Source organism: Aythya marila, assembly GCF_965140915.1.
Source record: "Aythya marila genome assembly, chromosome: 13".
In the NCBI taxonomy this organism is placed as follows: Eukaryota; Metazoa; Chordata; class Aves; order Anseriformes; family Anatidae; genus Aythya; species Aythya marila.
Window position 1 is genome coordinate 7,425,579 of NC_139054.1, and position 27,370 is coordinate 7,452,948.

The 27,370-nt window shown below is 37.0% G+C and overlaps 1 protein-coding gene across 6 annotated transcripts in view; it reads left to right on the forward strand.

Annotated features, from left to right (window-relative positions):
- Positions 1-26,912, forward strand: part of MAP7D3 (MAP7 domain containing 3) — a 45,556-nt gene extending 18,644 nt beyond the window's left edge. The window contains exons 5-21 of one of the 6 annotated variants that reach the window (XM_082770713.1): positions 183-297; positions 791-823; positions 5,895-5,996; positions 8,476-8,574; positions 8,996-9,094; positions 10,180-10,305; positions 12,405-12,550; positions 12,912-13,042; positions 13,612-13,859; positions 18,549-18,684; positions 19,754-19,934; positions 21,132-21,236; positions 21,497-21,550; positions 21,974-22,067; positions 22,601-22,799; positions 23,754-24,049; positions 25,426-26,912. In XM_082770713.1, coding sequence (XP_082626839.1) covers positions 183-297; positions 791-823; positions 5,895-5,996; positions 8,476-8,574; positions 8,996-9,094; positions 10,180-10,305; positions 12,405-12,550; positions 12,912-13,042; positions 13,612-13,859; positions 18,549-18,684; positions 19,754-19,934; positions 21,132-21,236; positions 21,497-21,550; positions 21,974-22,067; positions 22,601-22,799; positions 23,754-24,049; positions 25,426-25,433 — 2,172 coding nt within the window. In that variant the 3' untranslated portion in view covers positions 25,434-26,912. Of the gene's footprint in view, positions 1-182; positions 298-790; positions 824-5,894; positions 5,997-8,475; positions 8,575-8,995; positions 9,095-10,179; positions 10,306-12,404; positions 12,551-12,911; positions 13,043-13,611; positions 13,860-18,548; positions 18,685-19,753; positions 19,935-21,131; positions 21,237-21,496; positions 21,551-21,973; positions 22,068-22,600; positions 22,800-23,753; positions 24,852-25,425 lie in introns of those variants that run through there. The other 5 variants (XM_082770711.1, XM_082770712.1, XM_082770714.1 and 2 more) reach the window with 5 other exon arrangements.
- Positions 26,913-27,370: the final 458 nt, after the last annotated feature.

A 27,370-nucleotide genomic window follows, 5' to 3' on the forward strand; every position in this document is an offset into this window, starting at 1 on the left:
ATGTTTACAATTTCAAAACTATTAATTGTCATTAACATTTTTGTGTGATAGTTTTTGCAACAAAATAAAACATTTTAAATCTTGCTGGGAAAAAACAAAAACAAAAACAATCTGTATTTTGCCTTCTAGCATAGCTGTGCTTTATAGTTACATACCTTCATAGTGGTGTTGTTTAATAATAGGAGCGATATGAAGCAGCTATGCATCGTACCTTGGAACGGAGTCAGCGACTGGAAACACGACAAAAGAGATGGTCCTGGGGAGGGTCTGTAACGCCAGATTCAGAGAGCAAAACAGGTAAGTAACACCTTTTCTAGCATGGTTAATATGCATGAACACTGGCAGGTGTAGTGCTATTCATAGAGACCTGGGCATCCTTTTCTATGTTGGATCTTATAACAGGATCCACAGGTAGGTTTGGGGGGAAAGATTCCTGTCTGTACTTGTCCTGAAATGGTGCACTGGGAGAGATCTTTTCATGTACTGCCCAGCTGGAAGGCCCCTGCCAATAAGTAACTTTAAATTAGTTATTGTCCAGCAATAAAGTAAAGCCAAAAACTCTTCAGTTCAGCTTATCTTCTGAATTGCTGGAATTGTACTGGGTGTATTTCGACTTTTGTTTTAGTAGTGTCTTTTTTTGCTAGCTTGAGTGTTAGTTTTTAAGTGTCTGTTTAAAGCATGTTTAAAAGAGCTTATGATAGAAATAATCATGATAATCCCCATTTTTTTTGCTTGATTTAACATTGTTTATTATTTGACCTTGTAACTTACAAACCTTCTTCTTCCACAGAGCAACAGACCACAGATGAAGTTGGAACTGGTGGTATTGATTTCTAAAATTTTCTTTTTCTTTTGTTTTACACTCACTACTAATCATTTAAACTTGAGTTCTTGTTTCTCTAAAACTAAGAAAAACCATCTCCATGTAGATCTTCTCCTGGATCTTGGCCAGCTATGCAACAAACGTGATCCCTAAGTGGAAAGCAGTCCTCTATGTTTTTAACTATCCCTCCCAGCTAATTAAACTACAGCTTTGGTTGTGGCATCCTGAGGGAATTTTGAGGAAAAGGATATGTGCATTTAGGCTTTTAAAGATGATTAGATACAGCATGGGAAGAGGAGAAGAGAAATTCTTAGAGAATTGTATTTGAAAATAAATTAACTCGGTAGTCAGCTTTTTTTCAAAAACGGACATTTTGAACCTTTTCATTGTCTCCTACTTTGCAAAAAGTGTGGGGTTGGTTTATTTTTTGTTTTGTGGTTTCTTTTTCTATTTTTTTTTAATGAGCAATTGAAAATACTTGTAAAAGCAAACGATTTTTGCTAATTTTTTTGTAAAAGGGAATGGCTCCTATGTGCAGTTTGATTCTTTTTCCACGTAGGGCTTTGCAAAACTAGATGTCTTATCGTCTAAATGTAATTCTATGTATTTAATGTATTTTGATTGTAGTTCTGGTATTTGCCAGTGTGCAGAGTGAGCCATTCATAGGAATGTTTTGGATCGCTGATATATTTGTGAAGTCTGTATGTTTAATAAGTAAAATTATTTCTTGTAGGTAGTTTAAGACAACAGCTCTCAGCTGAGACCCAGCTAAATCTGAATTCTGAGAATCTGTGCATGCTCACAGCATTACTAATTCAACACAGCTGTCTTGTAATCCTGACAATATGAGACTTGAAAATGCAATGAAAGTCTGAGTGAGCATGATTTAACTACTGTGCCTTATTCTGGCAACATAGCAGAAGCATATGTATTTTATTTAAACTTCTCTCCTCCCTTTCTATGCACAGCATGAATCCCTAATTTTCTTCAAAATTAGCCACTTTCACTGTATTCGTTTACCTGTTAAACGTGTTCCTTAGATATATAAATATTTTTATATATATTATCTCTATGTATTATCTATATACAAATATAGATAAATCCAGATAGCATATTCCACATTACCAAATGTCTTGGAACGTAGGATGTCACATTTGTCATGGGCATTTAGGAAAGCATTATTTTTTTCTCCTGGATTCTTTTCTACCTTCTCTAATTTAAAAGCTAAACTTTATAACCAACATAAAGTAATGCCTTTGCTCTCTTCTAATTTATGTGAGGAAAAGAGTCCTGTCTGTCCCTTTAATCGTGAAGACTAGAATCACGGTACTGCTGAAGCATGTTACAAATAAACAGTCTTCCAACAAACATGTTCCTAATGTGAAAATAAACACTTAAGCTGTACCTTATGCTTCATGAAGTAGCGACAGGAAGGGCATGTATGTTCTGCTACATTAGATCAATTTGAATAACTTGGTGCCAATTCTGAAAAAAAATGACTGTAGAAATAAACAAATAATGCAGTGTTTGACCAAGACACTTTTATGCACGCTGTTTTAAATTTCTGTTAGTCTTTAGATTGAGATTTCAAACATACTTCTGTCTTTTCTGGGCTGGATAATACGAAATCGTGATTGGATTCATTCTTGTTGTATTTATTCCTGTTTCAGGATTGTCCTTGGCTTCTTAACTTTCTGGAGCTCATTGCTTAATTGTTGTTAAAAATCTACAAAAAACATAGGATGCATAAATCCAGCCAGCCTTCAAGTAAAATAATCTTTATTTGATCCCTTTCACCTTATATTTATATAATTGCTGGAAAGAAAACAATTACCTTTAGAGTTTGGAATGAGCTCTGCTGCATTACATCATTGTGGCTGAGTAATGCACCTGCTCTGACAGCATGTCTAAAGCAAATTTCTATAGGGTATTTTTCCATCATCAATTTCTGTGGCAGATTTGGGATTAAAGTCTCCATCTCCATTTCTTGAAATGAAAAACACTGTGGGGCAGATTTCAAATATTCTTTATTGTATATGCTTTCTTGTCTTTCGCGTTGCTGTGCAACAAAAATAAGAAATCAGTCATGTCCTTCCATGAACCAGATATGCCAGTGGTAATATTTAGGAATGTTGACTGGTAAAGCAGTGTTTGTGGGTGATGGAGATAGCATGCTCTTGAAAGTAAACCCCATGTAACTGAACATTTCACCAGCCATCAGGCATTCCATATTATGTACAGAATGTGATTAATTGAGACTGCACCAAATACCCCGCTGATGGTCTGAAATTTAAAAATTGATGAAAACCCTAGAGTCTAATGTTGCATTAATGACATTGCTGTCAGTGCTAAGATGAAACGTGCAGGGTGTGGGTCTGCCAAGAAAAATGGCAAGGCTGTGTAGTAAAGCATCCCTGATGACAGAGTCCTTATAAATGAGGGAGGTTTAGTGATGACTGCTAAGCAAAAGTAGACATTCAGGTGCACTTGAAGTGGAGACTTGTGCTATTAGAATAAAAAGTGGGTTGCAAGATTTTCCCCTTTCTAAATAGATTCTGTGTCCCCGTACAAACTTGGAAGGAGCTACAAAGCAGATAATTTTATTTTATTTAGCCTAATTTTATGTGACCCCAGATAGGCAGTGTGCCAGCACCCTCTGTCTCTCAGTGAAACTTGGCTGGAAGCTAGGGTTGAGAGCTGCTTTCTCAGTGATATTTGTAAGATACCATGTTCCATAGCTCCTTCCCACATTGCCAACCTTGATGCATAGTAATCATGTTCTTTCTTTGGCTTTGTTGCTGATTTTTTTTCCATACCATTAAAAAAACAGATGTTTAGTACCTCATGAATTATACTATATGCTTTTTCCAGTTCAAGTTCCTTGTTGCAAATAATTTAGCTTTCCCATCAAAGTACAGAAGTATTTACGTATGTTACCAGGCTAACTTACTTGAGAAAATCATGTCTGTCTTCTGAAGTTGTTTTGTTTAATAGCGATCTGTCCAAAACTTTGAGGTTTTCAGAAGCAATCTTGTGCTTGAGGTAGGGGAAAATATGAGGCCATCTGATCATATATTTTCAAATGTAGTGCTCAAAAAAGCATTGAGTTCTAACAATTTTAGGCAATTAGCACAAAGTAAACTTTTTTGTAAATAGGAAAATTCAAATATCTGTATGATATGCTTTACCAATTTGATTTTTTCCAGTCAAGGTGTCAACTGTTTTTTTATCTGAACAGTCGTGTATAGACTGTACATTTTTCTTTCTAGTCTTCTAGCAGCAATTTCAGCACTTGTCTCTACTAAACAGCGCAGTCCACCTTCAGAACCTGTAAACTTGCTGAAAAAGAGGTATTTTGCATAGTGTAATTTTTCTCAAGGCAAGATTTATTTTTCAGCCCTCTGGGTCTCGGTAGGTGATTGACTAAAGCTCATAATTCATGTAGGTGCTGAAGTCTTAATTTGAACAAAGAGAAATTTATATAAAGTATCTCCACGATGTTAGGCATTTGACTCACGTGTGCTTAAATTAAGGCAGGAACAGAGTGGTTTTTTGTTGTTGTTTGTTTGTTGTTTTTCAAACCAGCCACTAGAGGGGAGTGTTTCCCTTTGGAAAGACCCAAATACAAAAATTACAAGTTCCTGTTTTTTGTATATGAACTCTTGCAAGGCTGTTTTAGTTATCAGAGTACTCAGGCTTCATTCAAAAAATACCATTTTTGTTACGTTAGGAAAGTATCATCTAAGCTCAGATTTTGTTTCTTAACTAGATTGACTAAATTCCCCTTTCTCTTACCCCATGGAGACTTTCCTTTTAATTCACTGTGACAACAGCTTTCCATTTCTTTAGATTCAGCTTCAGAAGGTGTGTTCCACTTCACATGGGTTCGCATTTGCTGCTTTGAGAGGGAGACCCTTAGCTCCTCGTGGTGCTTTAGGAAGTCTGGGTTGGGTACATGAATCAAAAGTAGAGGTCGGGCTGTCCATAGGAACGCTTGTGCCCTGGCTCTTGCTGTAAGGAGCTGCTAGAGCACACTAGCCGAAGGGAAAAGAAGCTGCCCCTGTGGTGAGTAGTGCTGATTTTTGCTTTGGCGTTTCGTATGTGCTGATGAGTTCGTATTAATCATCTTTGCAGTCCAATGTACCAGCACAATCAATTATTTGTGTTAGAAGTACAGGACTTTTGGTGTTTATTATGCTAGTCCGTAATGCTTTACATGCATTATCATATTCTACTTACTGAGTTTCCATAGCAATAGATCCATGCTTTTTCAGGGCTTTCATGCTTTGGAGTAGTGTTCATCCTGAAAGAACATTATTTGAAATTAAAAAGCAGGTCTTTATCTGGCTTGTGGTAAACTTAAAATTTTGCAGTATGAGTTGTGATTTTGTGTGTTTGTGTGTTTGTATACTCATATAGAAAAATTAATTAATGTCTCAAGGTGTAGTTGTTTCAGAAGAGTCGGAAAGCTGGTTGGAAACATGAACTTAAGGAATAGCTTTTAGGAAAAAAAAATAAGAAATTTCTGAAATAAAACAGCCCTTCAGAAATAATCAGAAATAAGAATTCTTTCTTGACTTTCTTCAGGACTTGGTTTTATACTTCCAAAAGCATTTATTTTGCTTTGTTTTTCTTAACTAGTGAATGAATAACTGTTTTAACATACCGGAGTGGAAGTTACAAAGAAGGAAATTACTGTTATTCAGGTTTTGTTGTTACTTTCTCTGTCTTGCCAGTTTAGTAACAACACACAATCTCAGTAGCATCTGTCTTCATGTGTTAGGAGCAGAGGGTTTAAAAATCACTTGTTTGCATAAACATACTTAAAATCTATGCTTCACTGTACTAAAACTGAACGCCTTTCCTCTGCATGTTACAACTGGTATTAATTGTATCAAGTACAATCAAAGGAAAACAAACAAACAACAACAATAACACTTTTGTTTCTCATTAAACAAAACTTGAGGTAGCTTTCAGGATGTAATACTTCCAAAGTTGTCTCCAAGGAAAATGTGAAAGGTTCCTCTGCAGGTATGAAGATGAATTCTAAAGTAACCACTTCTTTACACAGCCAGCAAGCGGTCCACCTCCACTGCAAACCTCAAACAAACAGAAGCTGTCATGAATAAACGTTTATCATCATCTGCAGCACTTTTAAATGCTTCTGATAGAAGTAAGTGTTTGTGTTCCTGCTGGTAGCAGGTATACTGCTTAACTGTTATTTGGGGAGGAGACATGAGGACAAATGATACTCCTCTTCCTCCCTTGATGTGTAATTCACTTCATATTTTGATCTCAAATGCATTTCATGCAATTTGTTAATCCAGCTTGACTGTTCAGGGCTTTGACCCAGTTGATGTGATCTCTATTAGAGGAGAAGAGTAACGGTAAAGATTACTGTCTTTTTTATTATTATTATGTTTATTTCTGTAATCATTTTACTAAAGTCAAATCTTGGTGAATGATTGGTTCGTAAATCATTTCCCATCATCTTCAGGGGGTTGCATGCCTTAAATCACATCCTAAAATTTCAGCAAACTAAAAATAGTACAAAAGTAAAGTTTAAATTTTGTTAGACAGCTTTAGTCATTTGCTTGCCTGTGGGGAGGAAAAAATCAACATAGTTTTGGCATCTTTCTTTTGTGCAGGTCCTGTACTCTATAGACACGCTTTCTTTTTAATCTTAGAATTCTGCCTTAACCAAATAGAAAAGAATGCATAAAAAACTCTTGACACTTCTGGGAGATTTTTGGATGGGAGGAGGTTGTTTTTGTTTTGACCTGAGGTTCTAGTATGATTGTAGCTATAGACTGTAGCACTGTCATTTTCTAGCCCAATAAAGACATGTAACTTTGATTCTGATACACAAATTATGCATTTCTCAAACTGTTAGTACACACCACTGCTTCCAAGCATTCTGAAGTCTATCTTACCGTGTTAATGATTGTCAAGAAATACAAGTGGGCTACAAGATAGCTATTCCTTTAATTTTATTTTTGAAGGGTTTCTGAGTGCGTTTGTGCTCTTGAGATCCTCTATAATTTCTGTTGCTTCCAATCTCATTTTTGATTTCAAATGTAGGTTTGATAAAGTTACTAGCCACAGTGTGTCACATTTAAAATGTGCATCACTTGACTAGTTTTAACAGAGATCTAGAGGGATGGGATAGATCTCTGTTTTTTTAATTCTGACAGGCTTAGATGTTTCACTCTTCTCACTTCCTCCTCCCTTCTGCCCCATCCCAATATGTGTTCACTACCTGTATTGAGGAAACGTGAAACAGACCTTCCAGAATGTAACATCAAGGTCATTCTGTAAATCCTAATGATCTGCCTTCTTCAATTAAAAATAAAATAATTATTTAATTTGGAAAAAAAAAAAAAAAGAATTGTACTAATCTACTTGTTAAGAAAAGTAAAGATTTGTATTAGCACATATCAGCTTGTTTTAGCATGAGACTTCCTTGTGGGAATCTCTTCTGTGTTTCATAGGAGCCTGCCTGTAACAGAAATGTTTCTTCCCAAGGTAATGAAAAGTATTAATAAGCCAAGAGCTGTTTAATATGAACAGTTAGGTCTACACTGAAGTGTTCTGTCAGTCTTACAACATTTGATCAAATTAGCTGTGCTAGAAAAATCTCTAACATAGACATGGCTAACACTATTTTTGCTGGTTCAGGTTGGAAGGTGATGCAGCAGAAAAACTTGTATTCATGCACTGTTTGCTTGGTAGGGAAATTGGTGAATATATCTATGCTGGCATAGCTGCAGGGGCAGTCTGTCTGAGTCACTGGAGACTGCTTGTGATCTGAAATGATATTTATGTATAATGTGTCTCCAGGGTTCAGCCTGGGTATGAGTCAGAAACAGGGCTGTAGAGTAGAAATTAAGCATCTAACAAAGGAAGTCAGTAATTATCAGCTAATTGGGATTGCTTTCAAACTTACTGTCTACTGTGAAATCCTTTGTGAATCTTTGTATGCATTGGAGAATAAAATCTCGGGTGGTTTGAAATGGAAGAAATTTGGATAGGACTTGTGACTTCTTGGATTAGCTGGATGTAGAGGGTGACTTACTGACAGATTTAGATCACCACAGCAAGTTAGAACAATTGCTCCTGGTCTGGTGTTCAAGAAGAAATGCCTGTTTGGTGGATGATGACGAAATGCAAATCGTAGAGGAAAATACGGTCACAAAATTGACCAGATTGCTTCTGCCGCGTGTATGTGTCTGGGAAGGTGAAGGAGCAGAATGCATAAATGAGAGAAAGGAACTTGTTTCTGGATCAGTGGAGTATTTATTCAGCTGTGTTAATTCTGAGCTGTACACTTTGTTTCTGTCTCTTACTCATTCAGAATGTGAGCAGAGGCCTTTTTAAAATTATTTATTCAGAAAGGCCTGCAAAGATGACGTCAGTAGCTCAAACGAGGTCTGTTAAGATTGGCATTATGTCTCTGTGATAAGCAATGTACAGGAGTGTAAGATATATGCATACATGGAGTGATTCTTCCCTATTCCAGTTTTCCTGCTTGTGAAGGATCTATACTAGGAAGTGACTTAATTGCAATTCTGTATATAAGGGAAGTGGGGCTGGTGTTGGAGGGGACCTTTTAGGCTTTTCAACAAAATTAATCCATGCACTTTCACTTCCAGGTACCACAAAGCGAAGTGCCTCATTAAACAGGCTGAATAACAAAGTTCCTGTACATTCTCAGCAGTCAGCACTCAAAGGTTCACAGGTGGAACAGAAAGGTGCTAGAAACAAGTTCATTTTGAGAATTGGGAGACGGTAGACGGGGTATTGGAAATTGACTTTAAACCACGTCCCAGGTTCATTATCTGGGTTTTTACTCATGCGTTCACTGCTGTAGGTGTGGTCTATGCACTGTGGCGTAAATATTGTTATGCACATTCCAGTGCCAGATATTAGGTGATTTCCTAAAAACCAGACTTTAAAAAGTGGAAGGGGTGGAGGAGGTGGGGGGCTGGAGGGGCAGAATAGACAAATGCTAGCCAAATCATTTCACTTACAAGAAACTACTGGTTCATAATTTTTAGATCAGTGTTTTCAGCTGATTTCTTGGCAAAAGCAAAGCATGAAAATGACAATTTAGAAAATCATATATATATAAATACTATGTTAAAAATAATCTTCCTTACGCTTGGTCTCTAGGAGGAACAGAAAAGAAGAGGAGCACATCTTTGAATAGAATGAGTAGTAAACCCCATTCCTCTCCTGAACTAGAAAAAGTGAAAAAGGAAGAAAAAACAGGTGGTTGTTTCATAAAGCTGAATATTTCCTTTAAAAAAAATTCACAGTAAAGTTTGGATAGGCTTACCTTCACTAGTTTCCTTTGGTTGTTAAATCTCCAGGACTTTTTAAGGGCTTTTTAGTTATTCAGTGGTAAAGATAAAATTGTAAATAGTAAAGATTAAATTTCTAACTTGGGGCAGAAAAAAAAAAATGCTGTAAGAAGGATTTGACTCTGTTAGGTTGTGCTCTAAGTAGATTGCAGAAAGTCTCTGCTCAGGAGAGAGGTGTATTTGAAAGCTGGTAGGATTAAGTGTAAGATACGGTAAAAATGTTAGTGATGTTTTCACTTCTTAGTTAAATCTTACTTTTGCTTTCTAAGCTCTCTTTCACTATTCAGTTTAATAGCAACTTCTCTGCTCCTGCTGCTCATCTAAACTTTCTGCATGTGAATGATGGAGGAAACTGGTTTCACTTCAATCTCCTTTGTTCTGTGTATTCCCCACTAGGTTACAAATATCTTTTTTTTTTTTTTTCTAGGGATTCTTTCTAAAGCAGAAGACTAGCAACTTTTCTAACTCTTTTTTTCCCTTTAACAATTCTGAAACTTTCCTTTTAGCAGCTGTTGCCAACAGTGGAAAAAACATTATTCTTTTTCAGAATCTTTCCTGTTCGAGAGATTGATGAGTGCTGTCCATTTGTCTGTGCAAATGATGCCTGATGATAACCATTCACTTTGGCTTGAAAGTCTTCTGTTTATATCAGAATAACCTTTCTTGCAATGTAGAGTGTATAGCTCTGAAGAGCTGTGTCAAAATTTTTCCTATTTTGACTGACTTCAGCATTCATCCCTGTTGTATGCATCTGTCTCCGTGTATTAAATTGATTGCTATTAAGCAAGCCGAGGACAAGTGCAGCATAAGAGATGGCAGTGTTTAATCTTTCTGTGCTATTAGTTTGGATTTCTCTCTCCATGACTTGTATTTTTCTTCTAAAACTGCTATGATTTGCAACAATGCTCACAAACCTCCTTTGCTTTGTACTGCTTGTCTTTTTCATTATATGATTTCATGTTGGATCCTTTTTGATTTGTTCCCATCATTTAGCTCGCCGCTCCCAGGTCAGTCCTCTGGACAGTAGCGTTATCAGTCGCCTCCTCGCCCCTACACAGGCATCCTTAGCTAGGAGTAAAAGTGCTGCTACATTATCGGCTGATGGACAAGATCCCTCAGGTAACAGGAGGGCAGCAAAGTGAAAGTTTTTTGCAGTCGTTCTTCAAGCAAGAACTTAACATGATAGTTGCTAACTGCTGTGTTTCAGTCTGGATCAGACAGTTAATGTATGGTTATGTATAATATTACTTATCCAGTATTTTCTTTGGTCAGTGACAACTGATTCATATGCTATGTTGCGTGTTTATTTAGTAAAACCAGAGAAAAACACTGGCTTTTAAAACTTAAAGAGTGCCAGTTTACTTGGTTTGTGGAGAACCAAAATTCTGATACTTGTTTTGTTTTTTCCTTTTTTTTTTTTGTTTTTTAACTGACTTGGAGATCTGCATTTCAGTGTATACTCAAATGAATCTGAGAAATACTGGTCAGAGAACAGTGCTAGGAAATTAACAAAAGGGAAGAATAAATATATATATCATTTCAAAGGAGGCTGAAAGAAGTAAGTTCAAGGCCTAAATTTCTTTAGGGGGAGAAACTCTTGTAGAAACATGGCAAAGGGGTTGTCTTAACATAAATGCAGGGAGCACTGAGCTGGCTGCACTCAGAACGACGAGGAGTAGTAGCATACCAGAAAGAGTACATAGTGGAGAAACCCTGTCTGGCCCAAGTAATTTTACACTGCTCCAGACTGAGCTGGTAAGCTCACACAGTGGCTCAGTGTAGTACTAGCAAAAGAATCTCTACATCATGTTCTGTTGCAAGGAAGGCCTAGCTGCATTCCACATGTCTTATTACTGTTGTTAAGTATGCCCCGGTAAATACTTGTGTGGAACCAATGTGGAGTCCTTTCTCCTCTCTTACTTCATAACTTGCATTCCCAGTTTTGCTCATTTCTTTAGTGTATTCTTCCACTTTTTTTTTTTTTTTTTTTAATCTTATGCCACTTAACTTGGTCCTTGTTAATGGTAACATTTCTGCACTGCTCCCCTTGTATAATCAGGTTTTTGGTTCATAGTCAGTGGTCATGTTTTTGCGCAGCTATCTATGTGCCACTTTTATTTTATCATGAATATTTCAGATCATGTCATGTGGGGAAATACCATCTTTTTCACCATTACTGACAGCATGTGACTTATTCACTATTGCTGAATTAAAGATAACTTTTACATTCTTATCATTTTACTTAGAAGTACTTTCTTCTTTTTGGTAAAAACCTACCTGTGCTTTAGCACAAACTAAGCACAAACAGAATACAGTTCTCCTTCCACAAACGCTGCAAATATAAAAATAAAATGTATTTTCCATAAAGTTACAAAATTAAGTGCTGGCATCTGTCACAATTTATTCATACTCTAGAAAAATCGCTTGTCTCATTTCAGAAGTAGATTTTTACATATATGTATGCTTGTCCATCTATGATTATTTTAGTAAAAGTAGTAATTAGAAGATATAATTTCTTTCAATATTGTATTATTTGTGAAGAGATTGACGCCTAAGGTAGAAAAGCTATTTTAGTTTAGCAGTTGATTCGTCTCTCTTATATGTTTATTTTACACCACTTAACTTTGATTTGTTAACGTGGATAAAGGGTGCACATACATAGTAAGAAAGGGGTTAGAGAGGCAGAGTAGAATAAAATACTGTTGCATAAATGCTTATTTCACAAGAAATGTTTGTGAAGTAATGCTCAGATTCCTAGAGTAATTCTGCTTTGTAAGTACATTGTGAACAGAAGGAAATTTTCCTCCATGAGTATGGGGGGAATGTACTTAAAATTTGAATGAAGAATTTGTAAAGAATCATGCTAAGCCATTAAAACTGTTCTGAAGTATTTGTGATGAGATGCATCTTGACTGAAATGAAAGTAATACTGGTGTATTGCAAAATCAGGCAATGTTTGGAAAAGCATTTTATTTTTATCTACTTCAGACTCTGCTTTCAGAATGGTTTTATTCTTAGTGCTGTTGCTTCCAAAGTACTAATCGTGTGGTGGTGGTGTCTGTGTCCATGACCCATTGCAATGTGCACTTCCTGTGATGTTTCTCTGTATGGTTTCTAACACACACAATCTTTCTTTCTCTCTTTTTCCCTCTTTTCTCCTATTCCTATGCTGTGCACTTGGTTCTTGTTTTGTCTTGTCAAATTCCTAACTTTTATAGAATCTCACCTCTGTCCTCGTTCAGCTTCAGCCAGTTCCATCAGTTCCCCAGTCCCAACTCCTAAAGTGCCCGTGCGCAGTCGTAGCATCGACAGATTGAAGCCCTCTGTACCTTCATCTGATGCAAGTTCACCAGATTCAACCCAGGTTTGTTCAAAATCCACAGGAATTAGGTTTGTATTAATCTGGGGGTTTGGAACAGTTCAGGATTTGTGTGTGTGCTTTGTTATTGAGATGTCTGATAGTGCGTGCTTCAAAAACATAGTATTGAAATAGAATTGAAATTTTATGATCCTTGGTCTCTCTGGTATCTTAATGGCAAGCTGTTTTCTGCTTATGGTTCCTGAAGTTTCATTTAGGTAACATAATGACTGGGTCTGTATTTTGGAACATAAAGGAAATGTGAAGTTCATGTTTTTGAGGAGTTGTATGTTTGTTGTGGTAGCAGCTACCCTGTCTTTAATGTATCCTAGAGTGAACATTATTTTATTATTACATATCTTCTTAGAAATCAGAGATGGAAAAACCATCCCCAGGTTCTGGGTTAAGACGCCCTCCCTCACCATCCGTGTCTGCCCGTAGAAGATCCCCTTCTCCTGCTAATTTGGTGAAGCGTCCTCCATCACCTTCTACAGTTAGGTATGTGTCCTGGTTAAATAGCTTATTCAGAACAAAATGAAGGCTGCTTCCTGTCTCAAAGAAAGCTGTGCTGTTAGAATTCAGATGACCTATGCTACACCATGTTGATATACACAAGGATTTCACTTGTGGTCTGATTTCTCTTTTTTTGCACGTTGAGGAATGCAGCACTTACTTAAGCCTTTGTCTCCTTTGTGCAGACAAAACTACTCCTGTTTTTTTGTATAATCTTTGCACTGAAACCAATAGGAAGCATGCAAGCTTCTGAATAAGTCAATCTACCTGTATTATGGTAGGAATTCCTTAGACTGGAATCACAAGGTTTATCCTTGACATGGACTAAAAGCAGAACTGATCTAAAAGATCTGTTTGGATGTTAGTCCATTAGTAGGGAGCCCAGGTGCCCAGGGTATTTCAGAATCCTCTGTTTAAGGTTAATGAGGAAGGCAGCAGTATTTGTGTATGTATTTATTTTTAAAAGCAAGGTGCATAGTACAAATTAGACCACTGTCCTCTGTTGTGTATTTGATTTTTTTGCTGATATCCCTGAAAAATATTCTTTACTTCAGCAGACAAAAGACTCGCCCACCTTCACCTAGTATATCAAAACAAAGGCCACCATCTCCTACTCCGATCTCTAAACCAGCACCCATCCAACGTCCACCTCTCATACCAGGTGTTATAAACATTACCAAAAAGAAAAGTGAAGCAGAGAGCAAACCAAAGGAAAAGAGCACAGAAGGAATGGGACAAGAGCAAGGTGCTTCACCAGCCTTGGACAGGGATGCAGTAGCAGCTAGCACGAAGACCAAAGAAGGTGAGTGCATCTCCATGACTGAGACTCTTATTCAAGAGATCTCCAGCATATACTAGAACTGATAAAATAATTCATTCATGAGGCAGACCACTGGAGATTAGGATGCTATAAGGTGGCTTATATAAGGCTTATATAGCAATTACATGATTACTTATATAGTAGTTTTATGTGGTGGTGGATTTTAGTGCAATAGTTGGTTTATTCAGCTTGGTTATTGAAGACTTAAGTCAGGAGCTTTCAATATTATTGGTTGTACTATAACCTTAAGAAAAATAGAAATCCTGTTTGCCTTCTGGACTTCAGGTTGTTGAGAGATCTGTTAGCTTGAGGCTTGCAAAGTCAGTAGTTAAACTATACAAAGGTCTTTCAATGCATTCAATAGTTCTTATAATTGCTTGTGTAGAAACTTGCTTGTGGGAATAAATCAACTATTGGTACATCTCTGTCTGAAAGCTAGTTCTCACAAAGCTAGAAGGCTGCCTTAGTCTGGATTTCAGTGAACATGCTGCCTCAGGGAAAAAGTGGTCAGTGAATGTGTCACGCTGAGAAATTACTGTGATAGATTAAGGAGAGCCATATAGTGGATAAACAGTTAGTCTCCTAGTCCTTTTCATTGTGCCAAGTAAGCACAGCCTCTGTCCCTCTTACTGGAAGAACACCATGTGCCATCTCCAGAACAGAGTCTGGGAGAGCCTTCTGATGAGGTCTTGAAGGCATTACTCTGTGGAGAAGGACTTAGGGGAGACTTAAGAGGAAAAGGTGGGATCTCTGGAGTTTAAACTACAGCCAATGGGCAGTACTGAGGGTGAAAATCCTTCAGAAATAGGTAAGTGGGAACATATGCTTGCTGCACGTTACTGCATGTACAGTTCCTGTTGTGCATTCCTCAGCTGCTACAGTTGTCTGTGATTTTTGAGACACTTCCTGACGTTATGTGATGTTGGATGTGAAATACTATTAGTCATCTGAAGAACTCATTTATGGTATAGTTCTTTGAGCACATGTTCCTGTAGAAGGAAGCTCAGATATTGTAGTCAAATGTCAATGAGTTGCATATGCATCTTCAGTGTCACGTCACTCATCTTTGCAGTCAGAATGTCCATCTCTCGATGCACATTGTGATAAACGTCTTGCATGCCTCAGAGAGGGCATAATCAATTGTTAATAGTGTCAGCAGTTGGTTGAAACCTCTATAACATGTCCTATTCCTGTATCTTCCAGTTCTGGAATACAAACACCTGTCCTTGTTCCATGGATGCTTCACCTGTCTCCTGTCTGCACTGATTTCTGGAGCTGCATTAGCCCAGTTTATCAGTTTCCATTTTATTTAATTGCTAATCTCCAAGCTAGCCATCTTTGTAGTGGTTCGTAATGGGGCTGGGTGAAGCTCTTCATCTTTGGCACATATGAGGAAATTGTGGCCATGTTCTTCAATCTAGAGATGATGTGGTTTATCTTTTTCAATGTCTTGGTACAATGCAATATTGCCAAGAGAGGCAAAATCTTTGCTCTTATTAAAAAAAAAAAAAAAAGTTGCTTTCACTTTTCACAGTGTGTGCAATAGATAATGAAGAAAAGGGACTAATGATGGATATCTGTGTAGACAGTTTACCTTCTGGGTTGGTGCAATACCATATTTCAGGCAGCTTCTGAAATCAAAGCACACCAATGGCATATGGCAAATCAGTCTCCAGGTCTTGTAGGTTCAACCTAATTTCAGCTTTGTGTACTTCTGGCTTCATACCATCTCTTCACCCTCAAACTAAGCTTGATTGCCTGTTGCTGACAGACAGCAATCAAGTCTTTGTCTTGCTCTTTGTGTCTTCATACTAAAATACACTGTTCTGCAGTAAAACACTTTCTTATTTTTCAGTGACTCGGAGCAGTTGTCATTTCTGGCAGCAGCCTTTCGCAGCTTCTTTGAGAGTTAAAAGGCTTGTTTCAACTTTAAGCATAAGTGCTCCTTCATGAGCTCTCACCTTATGCATGATGATAGGTAATAAACTATCATGGAGCCTCGCTTCTTTTCTATCTAAATAGTGAAGGCTTTGGAATATGATTCCTAGATTAACTGTGAATACATGACTTGCCTTGAAATGATCTGGAATCCTCCATGTCTCCAACTAATAGTACAACACAAACACATTTGTGCTCTTGTTGTCAGGCTAGAAAGTAACAGTCCAGTAATGAACTGACACCAGTTTCTCCTCACATAGTAGATCTGTGTAGTACTCTTTTCACCTTGTTAAAAAAAAAGTCCTGATTAATGGGAAAAGAGGAGGAGATTCAACTTCCACCTCTTCTTAAGTTACAGGTTTCCTGCATCCTTTCTACTTAGCTGGCAGGATAATACTGCTGGAGAGGAACTACTTAGAGCAGTCCATATTCCTAATGGCTGCAAGAATCTTAAAAGCACCTCTTTGCTCTTAAACCACAGGCTAGAACTAAGTAAGATCGGCAGATCAGCTATTAGTCCTTTAGAGGCATTTTACAAATGTTCTGAGACAGCTCTCTCACCTGTTTCCCTCTTCACCTTTCTATCATGAAAATGACAGAAAAGAGACAATAATGACAGGTGGGAGTACAATGAAAATGGAGCTGAGTATAAAACTGTAGAATAATATTGTTAAGGCATGTTAGCCATCATGTTGGGAAGTCCCATGTCCAGCCCTATGGAAACAGACTACAAAGGGCATGAAAGCACTATTGAAGTAACCATATGGGAATTGTCAGTAAAGTTTCAGCAGTTAAAATGCAATAGAAAGATCTTTCATAGACTTGAGGTCTCCTATACTTTTTGTTTTTATGCTCCCCCTGTTCTTTCCATATCTGTGGTATTCTGAATATTTTTTTGACTAATTTTCTATCATTTTTGATACCAGATATTCGTAGTATTTCAAGCTCTTATTACCATGTTATAATCCTAAAACCTATACCTGAAAAGCCTAAAGCTGTTAGGCTTCTTGCTGAGGACTAATTTATCTGTTTTAGATTCAGTTTTGATGGGGGAAAGAGTTAAATCAACCAATTTTGATATTGAGATTCCTGTAGTGTCAAAATGGGGGTGTTGTGCTGGTTGCTGTGCAAGTGCATAATGGAAGATGGTCTTTGATGTAAAACGTGTCTAGTTTAACCTGGCAAGACATTTGGGTGGCAAAGGAGAAGAGAGCCATTTTGATTTTCTTTAGGGTTATATACTGGCAACATTAAGTGTTGCCTCCCCCTTTCAAATGAAAAATTTGCAGAATATAGAAAGAAGAACACTTAGTTCATGCAACTCTTGAGTAGGCAGATTCTGCTAATAGTTCTCACAACTGCAAGGAGCCGATCTTTCGTACTTGAGGAGGAGGTGGAGGAGGTTCCCTTTTGGCAGAGCTCAGATTTAGAAGCATCGTGGTTGGATTCCTGTTTGTACCGACATAGCTGTATTTTTGCCCAAATAAGATGCAATGTGCGTTCTGAGGAGGAGCTTCAGTTTCAACATTGGGTAAACCTAACTATCAGAAAACTTTTCTGTGACTGCTCTCTGTCAGTGCTATAATCCTGTTTCTGGGACTGCAAGAACAATTTTTATGCACAAAGCACTACTATGATTCAGCAATTAAGAGTGTACTCAGTGAATTATGCCCTATAGCTGCAGGTAGTGATTACGTGTCCACAGGATTTAAACAGATTTTCAGGTATTAAAGTGCCTAATGATGGCATTGTGTTTTGAATGACTTTTCTTTAGGTTGGAAGCAAAATAACGGATGAAACCCTGATGTCAGTGTTCATGAAAATTAACTTGGCTTGAAGGCTTTCTAAAACTTAAGCAAACATATATGTGCTAATTTGTGAGATATTAAAAAGAAGAAAGACACATCCTGACCAATGTTACGGTTCTGTTGCTCTGCTGACACCAAGAGTGAATATTCAGATGACCTCTAGTAATGGTAGAACAGTGTTAATTCTATAGAGTGGGATAAAAATCATAGTTATTTCAATATATATTGAGAGCAACTGGATGGCAAGGGATTTTTATTTATTTATTTAAAATATAATTGTATTTATAATATATTTATTTATTTACAATAGCATCTCTGAGGTTCATAACACCAGGCAGGGTGAACAAACAAAAACTGCAGGGCTATATAAATGTCTACTAACCTGGTGGCTGGGGCTGTTTTGATCTCTATGTAAACCGGAGAATGATTTTTTGCTAAAATATGATATTGCTGAAGGCATTAGTATGTGCCTTCAAGGCCAAATTAAATAGGTGATTATTTGAAATGCATTCAATTTTATTAGAAGGAAGTTAAATATATTTCCTGAAGCAGTGTTTCTTCAGTTTTCTTTTAAGCGTTTCTAATTGTATTAGAATGAAAATATCTTATTAGAAATACACTTTAAGTTCCATGGTAATTGGAGAATACCATTAAACTGTATTGTCTGAAACATGGCTGGAATGCTGTAGTTGAAATGATCTGTTATCAGTGTTAGTGAGATGTTGGTGCGCTGCCACCTTCTCTTTAGGACTGCCCTTTGGCTCTTGTGGGCCTCTATACACTGAGTATACTTACTGAGTGATGAGTGCTGATCTAAAAATGTAGTGGGTTGGTTGGCCAAGAAAAAAATCTCACAGTTATAACGTCTTTCTTAATTTTAAGTTGCTAGGTCTTTTTAACAGCAATTTTCTTTTAAACGTTGCAGAATCAGGTAGCAAAGCAGTAGCAGGGACCACCACAGCTGAAGAAGCTGCTAAAATCTTGGCAGAGAAACGACGTCTGGCACGAGAGCAAAGAGAGCGGGAAGACCAAGAAAGAATTCAGAGAGAGGAAGAGGAAAGGTAACAGTTCAGGAGAAGGAAATGTTTTCTTTGGTGGGTGTGGTTGAAATGGACACTTCAGTTTTACATTTTCCTAAGCATTAAATTTGATGTAGGACAAATTGCTGTGTGTATCATTAATCTATACCTCAGTATATATGTAATGCATGGTCACAGTGCAAATCGCTGCTTCCTTTTCCTAACAGTCACCAGTACTGCTTTTACTTCAAATCTAAAATGTGTTTTTACGCCATTTATATTTGTTTTGTTGTCTTGAAATATTCAGCCTCTCTGTATGAAACTTTACTTCAATGAACTCAGAAAGTGAGTACATTAAATCTCATTTTAGTGATCCTAAATCTGGATCAGAAACGTAGTAGCTAAATAATTCAAAGCAATAAATCAGTATACATTTGGTTCATCACAAAGAAGTTGTTAACAATAACAATTTTGTGCTGGCCATCTTTACTCCAGGTCATAGAGCAAAGTCTGCATAAGGTCCTGTCTAAGCTTCTCTGTACACTATGGAGTATCAGATTTTGTCTGTTTTCTGCTCACTGGGTATTAAGCTGTCATGAACTTTAACAGAGTCTGCTACAGATCAGAAATATATCACGCCCTTATTGGATTAGATCTGATGTGTACATCTGCATGATCTTGCAGTGAAACACCTCTAGTATATCTCTGGATCTAGGACTACAGAAGAAAAACTGTTTTAGAAAATTTGACGAAATTTGTTTGTCAGTGATTGAGAGCTTCATTCATGTTTTGGATGCAGGTGGTATTTATTAAATAGTTCTCTCTTAATCCAGTTCTCAATCAGACATTCCATTATTGGAAAAGCTGGCTTTGGACTTGTCTTAATCAAGAATGTTTAAGTGTATAGATAGTTTCTTTCAAGTTATTCTGCTTTTTCCTTTGACTGGTCTGGATGGTGGCATTTGTAATTCCACACCAGAAAGTATCATTATGCAATTATTCTATGATGGACAAACTGAAAACTTTCTTGCTTTCCTAGTCTGCCTCACATGCATGCACACTTTTAAAGAAGGAAATGTCCAGTCAGTAATCTGTATCTTGGAAACACTAGAATCAGAGAAGAAGAAATGGCCAAGAGAGCAGTTGAAGAAAAAGCACGACGGGAAGAGGAGCTCCGCAAACAGGAGGAAGAAAAGAGAGTGGCTTATGAAGAACAGCAAAGACAAGCTGAAGAGGAAAGAATCCGTCGAGAACAAGAAGAGCAGGAAAAACTTGCAGAGCTTCAACAGCAGGTCTGTTTATTTGTACGATTCTAACTGTGTTCCTTGTACAAAGCTGCTGACATGTTTTTGAGAGGGTTGTCTTTTATTTTCTTTCATAGAACAGTTTTGACAAATCTCAGGAATTTAGAGAGGAATGATAGAAAGTAGAGTTCATCTTGTCCGTGACAGGATATTGGTTTAAAGAATATCTTGCAGTTCTTCCTTGTCCTAGTGTTGTATGTGTTTTCTTCCCACATTTGATGAATTCAAGTGTGGGACAGAGGCAGATATTTTGGAAGTTTTCAAAAAATTTTTTTAGCCATCTGGCATGTTACTTTGCACACACAAAAGTATTTGTACTGAGACCACTTTACCACTGTACTGCTGTGTATTATAAGAAAACGGTCTGTTTGGAAAGTCATCCAGCCTCCTCTGATTCCAGATGAGCAAAAAGAAAGATTGGTAGTGTTTCCAAGTCTGCTTTTCCAGTTGCTAGATAGTCTTCCACAGCTAATATATGTGTACCTTTCCAAAGGCGTCTTTCTAAGCGAAGGAAACTGTTTTGAAGAAAGTGGACTTTCTTTAAATGAGATTAATTTTGAAAATCAAGGCAGCTTTACAATGAAGTGATTTATGTTTAAAGAGTTGTATCTTATGGACAGCATTGAAATGTGTCTCTGAACGTATCTTTAAAAGCTTGCTTAAGTGTAGTCAACACTCTAAGTAATTGTCATATGCTTTTATTTTCTTTCCAGTCATAGTGGAAAAGATTTTCCAGTGTAGAAGGAACAGAAAATGCTCAGCACAGAGTATCTTGCAGAGTATACCTCACTGCCAAGGTTTTTAAATTAATCTTGAAACATACAGAATTCAGTTGCTGTCCTGTTACTTCATAAATTATCCTTCTTAGAAAAACTTCATCCTGAAGTATAGTTTGAACTCTGACTAGCTAAACAACATCCAGAAGATTTGCATAATTGTAATAAAGAATTGCAATTCTTTTCAAGTCAGTTTTTAAATGTCACAGTAATATAAATTTCATTTCAGTAACTGTATCATTGGCATTTAGCTGCAATGCATGGTACTATTAAATAGCGATTGTCTGCCACTCCTGTCTATCTTAAACCAGAATCTGTAATGGCTCTGCTTTTAGCTCTTGGAATTGAGTTGTGCATAAGATGCTCTTTTTCTTTCCCTTTTATTTTTTTGGCCTTGCTTTGTTTTCAGAGAGAAGAAGCTGAAGCAAAAGCTCAAGAAGAGGCTGAAAGACAGCGGCTGGAAAGGGAGAGAATTATGCAGCAAAATATGCAGGAAAGGCTTGAAAGAAAAAAGGTATGCTGTTTTGAAAGGAGAAAGGCTTCTCAGCCTAAAGTAGTTGTTGAAGTGTTAGTATTAAACTAAGCAGGCAGACTGTCTCAGGTGCATTTAAATAGAAGTAGTAGTATTTTTAAAGCTAGCTCTGGCTTGTGAGCTTTAACAACAGTGAATAAAGTAGTAAATTTATTAAATATATAATTCATGTGATGAACATTTAAACCAGAATGCTGAAACATAAAACTCTGTCATTGCAAATATTCTCCCCATTTTAACAGAGAATTGAAGAAATAATGAAGAGAACACGAAAATCGGATCAAAACGAATCCAAGGTACTTGTTTTCTTAGATCTGTAGAATGACCCTTCCCAGAGAAGGCCTTGTCTTGTACCCGATATTCCTCTGTTATCTTTGAACAAACTGGCTTCCATATGAGGGTCAAAGTTCTGGCACACTAGAGTAACGTTCAGTAGCTTTCCATGGCATACATTCTTCTGCATTGCTTGTTCAGACCAAATGTCTTTGCATTTTTGTTCTAGGCATATAGAAACAATATGATCTGGCATTACCACTTGCAGATCAATTCCAAAACCTACTGATTGGTAATGATTTTTTTAAAAATTACCCATTCTTCTTGGGCTATGGGCTAGCCTCTGGAATAGCATGAGAGCTAGGATTGAACCATTTGTGAAATGCTGTGAAATGCAAGCAATTGTGAATAAGCAAGCAATTATGAATAACACTTCCTGAATTCAGTTGCAGAATGAAGGGAAGTCTTCCTCCGAGGTTATCGAGGGAGAAGACATTGAAGAGGAGGAAGAGTTGGGACTTGAGAAGACCAATCAATCAGGTAAGGAAATTTGATGAGAGATCTAAGTCGCTGCCAGTGTCTCAGTGTTGTTTTAGCAGTGTTAAAATGTCACTCAATTTATAGCATTGTGATGATCTGAGACACAAATTCCAGAAATGTCACAATCTCTGCTTAAATAGAGTACATAGTTGCCAGTTATAATAGAATAATCCTTATAATAATATATATCTTATATTATGATAATAATACCATAACATGTAATTAATATATTATAATATTAATATTATAATATTAATATAATAATCCTTATAATAGAAGCTATTCAGAATTATTAAATGCAAAATGATTTGTGTATGAAATGCAGGCAGCATGTTTTCTTTTTACAAATGTATTTTGAAAGTGAAAAACAAAAATCATGTTGTTATAGCTTGCCTTTAGATTAATTTCTCTACAGAAAGAGAGTGCATCAAATTTTGGCTAGGAAAGGTCATTTTGACACTTGTATTTTATTCATTTAGAACAGCATATCTGTTACTGAAGCTCTGTTTTTGTTTTTTCCTTCATACTTCCAGGAAAACTAAATGGCGTTGACTTACTCCAGGAAGTCAAGGGGGAGACAGAGGGCTGTTTACAGACTGCACATGGCTTGATCTCTACAGAATTTGAGCAACAAGACATGTCAGAGTTGAAGGCCAATGAAGTATTTATGAATGGGAGCGATTTGAAAAGCGATGATGGATCTCTACTCTTTACTGAATTAAAGGATTCCAGGTGAGTCTGTGTAGGTGGCTGTTTTATTGTCAAAGCAGTTATCTGTCACACAAGAAATCCCTCTGTGTTTAAATTCAATTTACTACTGTATGTAGCACTGGATCAAATTTTGCACCCCACTAGTTTTCTGGTATTTCTCTGGCTTGCTCTGGGCACATGGTATGTACATGCTGTCAGTTTGCAGGTTCTTGCAGAGTCAGTTAGCTCAGGGTAACTGTTTGTTTAGATGACACCATGTTGACAGTACAGGCTTTGCTAAGTGATACACATAGCCAGCAACATCGCAGTGTTACTTGTAAAGAATGGTATTGACTTGAAAACTTTTTCCATTGAAATAGCTAGCAGTTCTTTTCATTAACAAAATGTTCAACAAGGAGAAGGGGGGATGAAACTGAAAAGGAAGAATAACCTACAGGAAGTTCTAGAACAATTCTAGTTGTGCTGAAACAGCAGATAAAACACAGAAACCTCCCTTAATGGGATTTTTTTTTTGGTATTTCAAATTTTATCTCTTTAAACATAAAGTTATTCCTATGTAATAGTGGAAAACGTGTCCTCTCATGCTAGTTCCATTTGCTCATCTAAATGCTAAAGGTTTAGAAATGACATTGCAAACTTTTATTTTTTTTAATTAAGAGGAGAAATGCACAGTGCTAAAATTAATAGAGGAGGGCTTCTTTAAACTTGCTGGTTCTTCATATCATTTCTGGAGCCAGACCTTACCTGAAAGTTATTAGTATAGTAAAAAGTTGTTACATGCTGGTGGGTCGTTCTTCGCCACTGGCTCTTGGATGGGAAATCCCATGTGGCACCTGGAGGAGCTCATCTAGGGATGCCCTTCAGAATATGCACTGCTTTGCAAGCTGTGTAGACTGCTAATTCAGCTGGCCTGTAATGAATCTAAAGAGTAAATATCCAGAAATTGTAATGCTAGTATCCATTTGCTTTTTCCAGCCATCCTGCAAAAGAAATGGTTATTGATGACTCAGTGAAGTTGGGTGTTAATGAAGCTGATCATACAAGTGGACTTATTCAGAATCTTAATGGAAAATCTGATTCATGGACTTTTGAGGAGTTTATTGACGTTGGAGTACATTCCAGGTCAACAAAACTGAGTTCAGACAGTCTCTCTGCTGATAACTGTAATCAAAACTTGAATGATGCTGCTACAATACCTTCTAGTCCCAAATTGGCTTATGAGGAAGATGGTGCAGTGAATTCTTTGACCAAACCTATAGATTCTTCATCAGGTAATCCAAGCTGATTTCCCTATCTATCCCCTCCTCTGGCTGGATAATTAACTTTGTTGCATTTTTATTCTCCTTGCCTTAACTTCAGCTTCTTATTTTCAAGGCACTTTTTCCAATGTGTAGACTGGAGGAAAAGCTCCTTCTTTAGTGCTTGTAACTTGAATTCTGTCAAAAGGAGTCACCAACTGATGCCTTTTTAGGGATTTGCTCTATACAGCAGCTCAGGCCTGACATCAAGGCTCTTCCAAAGACACAGCTGAGCCCCTGTGAAGCTCCTGTTTCTCCTATCAGCACTCAAGCCCATCTGTTGTATTTTAGGCTTCTTCTAAAACGTCTTAAATGGCACGTTACTTTTGAAGATACTAACAGTTTAAAAGGTGTCTGATGTAACTCTACAGACAAGACCTGGCTGCTTTCCCCTTTCCACTCCTAGGCATGTTCTGTAACTTTTTGATGCTGATCTGCATGGTCTTAAAAGGTCTTTCAGGCTCTGGCAAGATATTAGCTGTCTTCTATACTTACCATAGCATAGTCTTTCACTTCACTGATGGGTGTAACACCAACCTTAAATTCCACCAACGGTTGTATTGCATTTTGGGAGGAGTAATAAAGCTACATGCACAATACTCAGAATTTTCTGAAAGAAACAGGGTTGCATCTGAAGCCAAACGTACTTGACAACCCAGGCCCTGATGCAGTACAGCACAGTGTGTCAGAGAGGCTTCAGCATGCTAGTTTTCATAAGACTAAACTGCTCTGTTGTCGTAGCTAAACCCCAAATGAGCGTACTCACAGCAGGAGATCTCTGTCCACGAGATAAATGACTGCGTGAAGAGTTGAAATAAATGACAGTGGGGAAAAAACAAGACTTGCTATCTACATTTTCTTTAAGTGATGTGTAGCACCTTTTTTGATTAAAGTATAGCACTTTTCTAGACTGAACTGTTTCCTGAGTCTCCTCTGTCACTCTGCGTCATCTGAGTTTTGGTCTTAAGGACATAGTTATATTGAGACTTTCCTCCAGGCCTCTACTGTGTAGGCTGTGGAAATAAAATGATTTAATGTGATATTGCTGATCACATTTTTTTTCTGATCATTCACTCCTTAGTGAGGAAAGAGTTGCCTTTAATTTTGAATGTAAATGTGTTTTGAGGTAATCCGTTTTAAGAACTGTGTATGCAACTCTGGAAACAAGTGCTCATATTTAAAAAAAAAAAAAAAAAAAAAAAAAGCTACTATGTTGATTTTGGACTGTGAGTTACTAAGTGGGTCTGTGTGCACCCCCTCACACGTAGACTCTGACAGTGATGATAGATGTATGTAGAATACATGCAGTATGATGGTTAAATATTTTCTTTTCTTTGCTCTCTGGACAGAACTGTGAACACTAGAGACCTGGAAATAATCTGATTGCACTGCAGTAATCCAGTGTTTTATCAAGTACCGAAGGCCTTGTTTTGAAAAGCTGCTTGTTTGCCTTTATCCATCTTCAAGTTTGAAAAAAAAAAAAGCAAAAACACATCAGGGGAGGGATGACAAACTTCTAGATTTGCACCTTGAAACATTTCAGGGAGACTATTGTGCTGATGTTCCTTTTCCATTTGTTTAGTTAATTGTTGGATAGGATTTCCTTGTCTAAATATTACTTACTTCCCTCTGACAGACTTTACGCTAACTTGTTTAAGTCTTTTTTGTTTTCATACCAGTAATGTACAGCAATGTGCCACTGCAGACTTTCCAGTTTGCTACTGGTCAGATTTTAGATACTCCTAAAATGGCACTTGATGAAATAAGACTTCTTCAGTGGGTGTTAAAGCTCAAGTTCATTTGTAATGTCCTAGAAAAAAGCTGTACGCTTTCATTCACATGCTATTTTTTAAATGCAAAATTGAGTATCTTCAGCTTTGAATTGAGAAGGAAAAATTTGTATTTTCCAACATCAAGTTTCAAAATATTTCAAAAATGTTGAAATTTCAAAAGTTTCAAAATGCAGCGTTGTATCATCACTAATATGTTTTAATCTACTGGAAAACATCAAAACATTTTACAGGATATGCACTAATATTACAAAAAATGTTGAATACCTAGATTTGTTTGTCATAGTGCAGTTTAACATGTCATGCTTTTAAAAATGTTTTCCTTCTGATTTATTTATCTACACTCATGTAAGTATTATTTTATTGTGTACATAACAGTATTAGACCATTGAAGTCATGTTTTGTTCATGTTACTGTTAATTATTCTAAGTGTTCCTGTTCTAGCTTTATAACAGACTGCAAGCTGCATATATATATATTTCCCTTCCCCTGAAGCCTGTATTAAGTAATCTATTTAACCTAAACTTGCCTGCTTTTTACAGCATGAAGAGATTAACTAAGCATCTTCTGAAAACTGCTACTAAAAGTAATACTGCAGTCTTGTTCTTATGTCTGCTGTAATAGATATACTAAATAAGTGATTAATTTAAAGAATAGCTGTCTCAAATCCTGCTATAAACCATTGGCTGATAGTTCAATTAAAGTGAATCATCCAAGTGGCAGCTGAATTTTAAGTGGTTAAATGCAAATGTTTTTGCTGGAACTGCGTTCTTTCCTCAACATCTGCAATTGCAATAGGAAACCCTCAGCCTTCTTGCTCTCACTAATTGCTATTCAGAATATGTTAGAACTGTTTTAGACTTTAGAGCAGTGCCTTAGGTAAAAAGAAGAATGTATTTTTGTATGATAGTTATTTCAGGCAGAGACAATCACTCTAACAAAGATGCTGATATTTTTTTCTGTGCTGATATTATTTGTCGAATGGTCTGTTACAGCTCTATGTAAATATGTGCGCACTGTTAAATAAACTTTGCAGTTGAACAATGCTTTATTTCTGTAATGCTAAACATTACCTTACTAGGAGCCTCCAACCCCTTGCCGTGTTGAGATGCGCTCTGGTACTGCTCTCTAACTACTCCACACTGCAGAGTCCCAGAATTAGTAGCCTCTTTGGCAGTTGCATTTATATGGTTGGAAAGGTATTTGTACTAACACCTTTAGGTTTTGCTGTGTTTGTACATGCCTATAAGATTTTTCGTAACTGTTGAATTCTTTAACTTGTTTTTTACTGCAAGCCTTTGCCTTTTACTTGTAGCACCAGCATCTTTATGTTCTAACAGTGAGTCTAGAAGTGTTCTGTGGCCGTTGTGGAGCAGCAACCATCACAAAAACAGCAAGGTGCTGCTTTCTATTTATCCTGAGAGATTTCGCTGTTTCTGGTAGGTGTTTGTGAACGAAAGGGAATGAGTGTAGTAGCATCTGGTTTATAAATATTTCTTTTTGG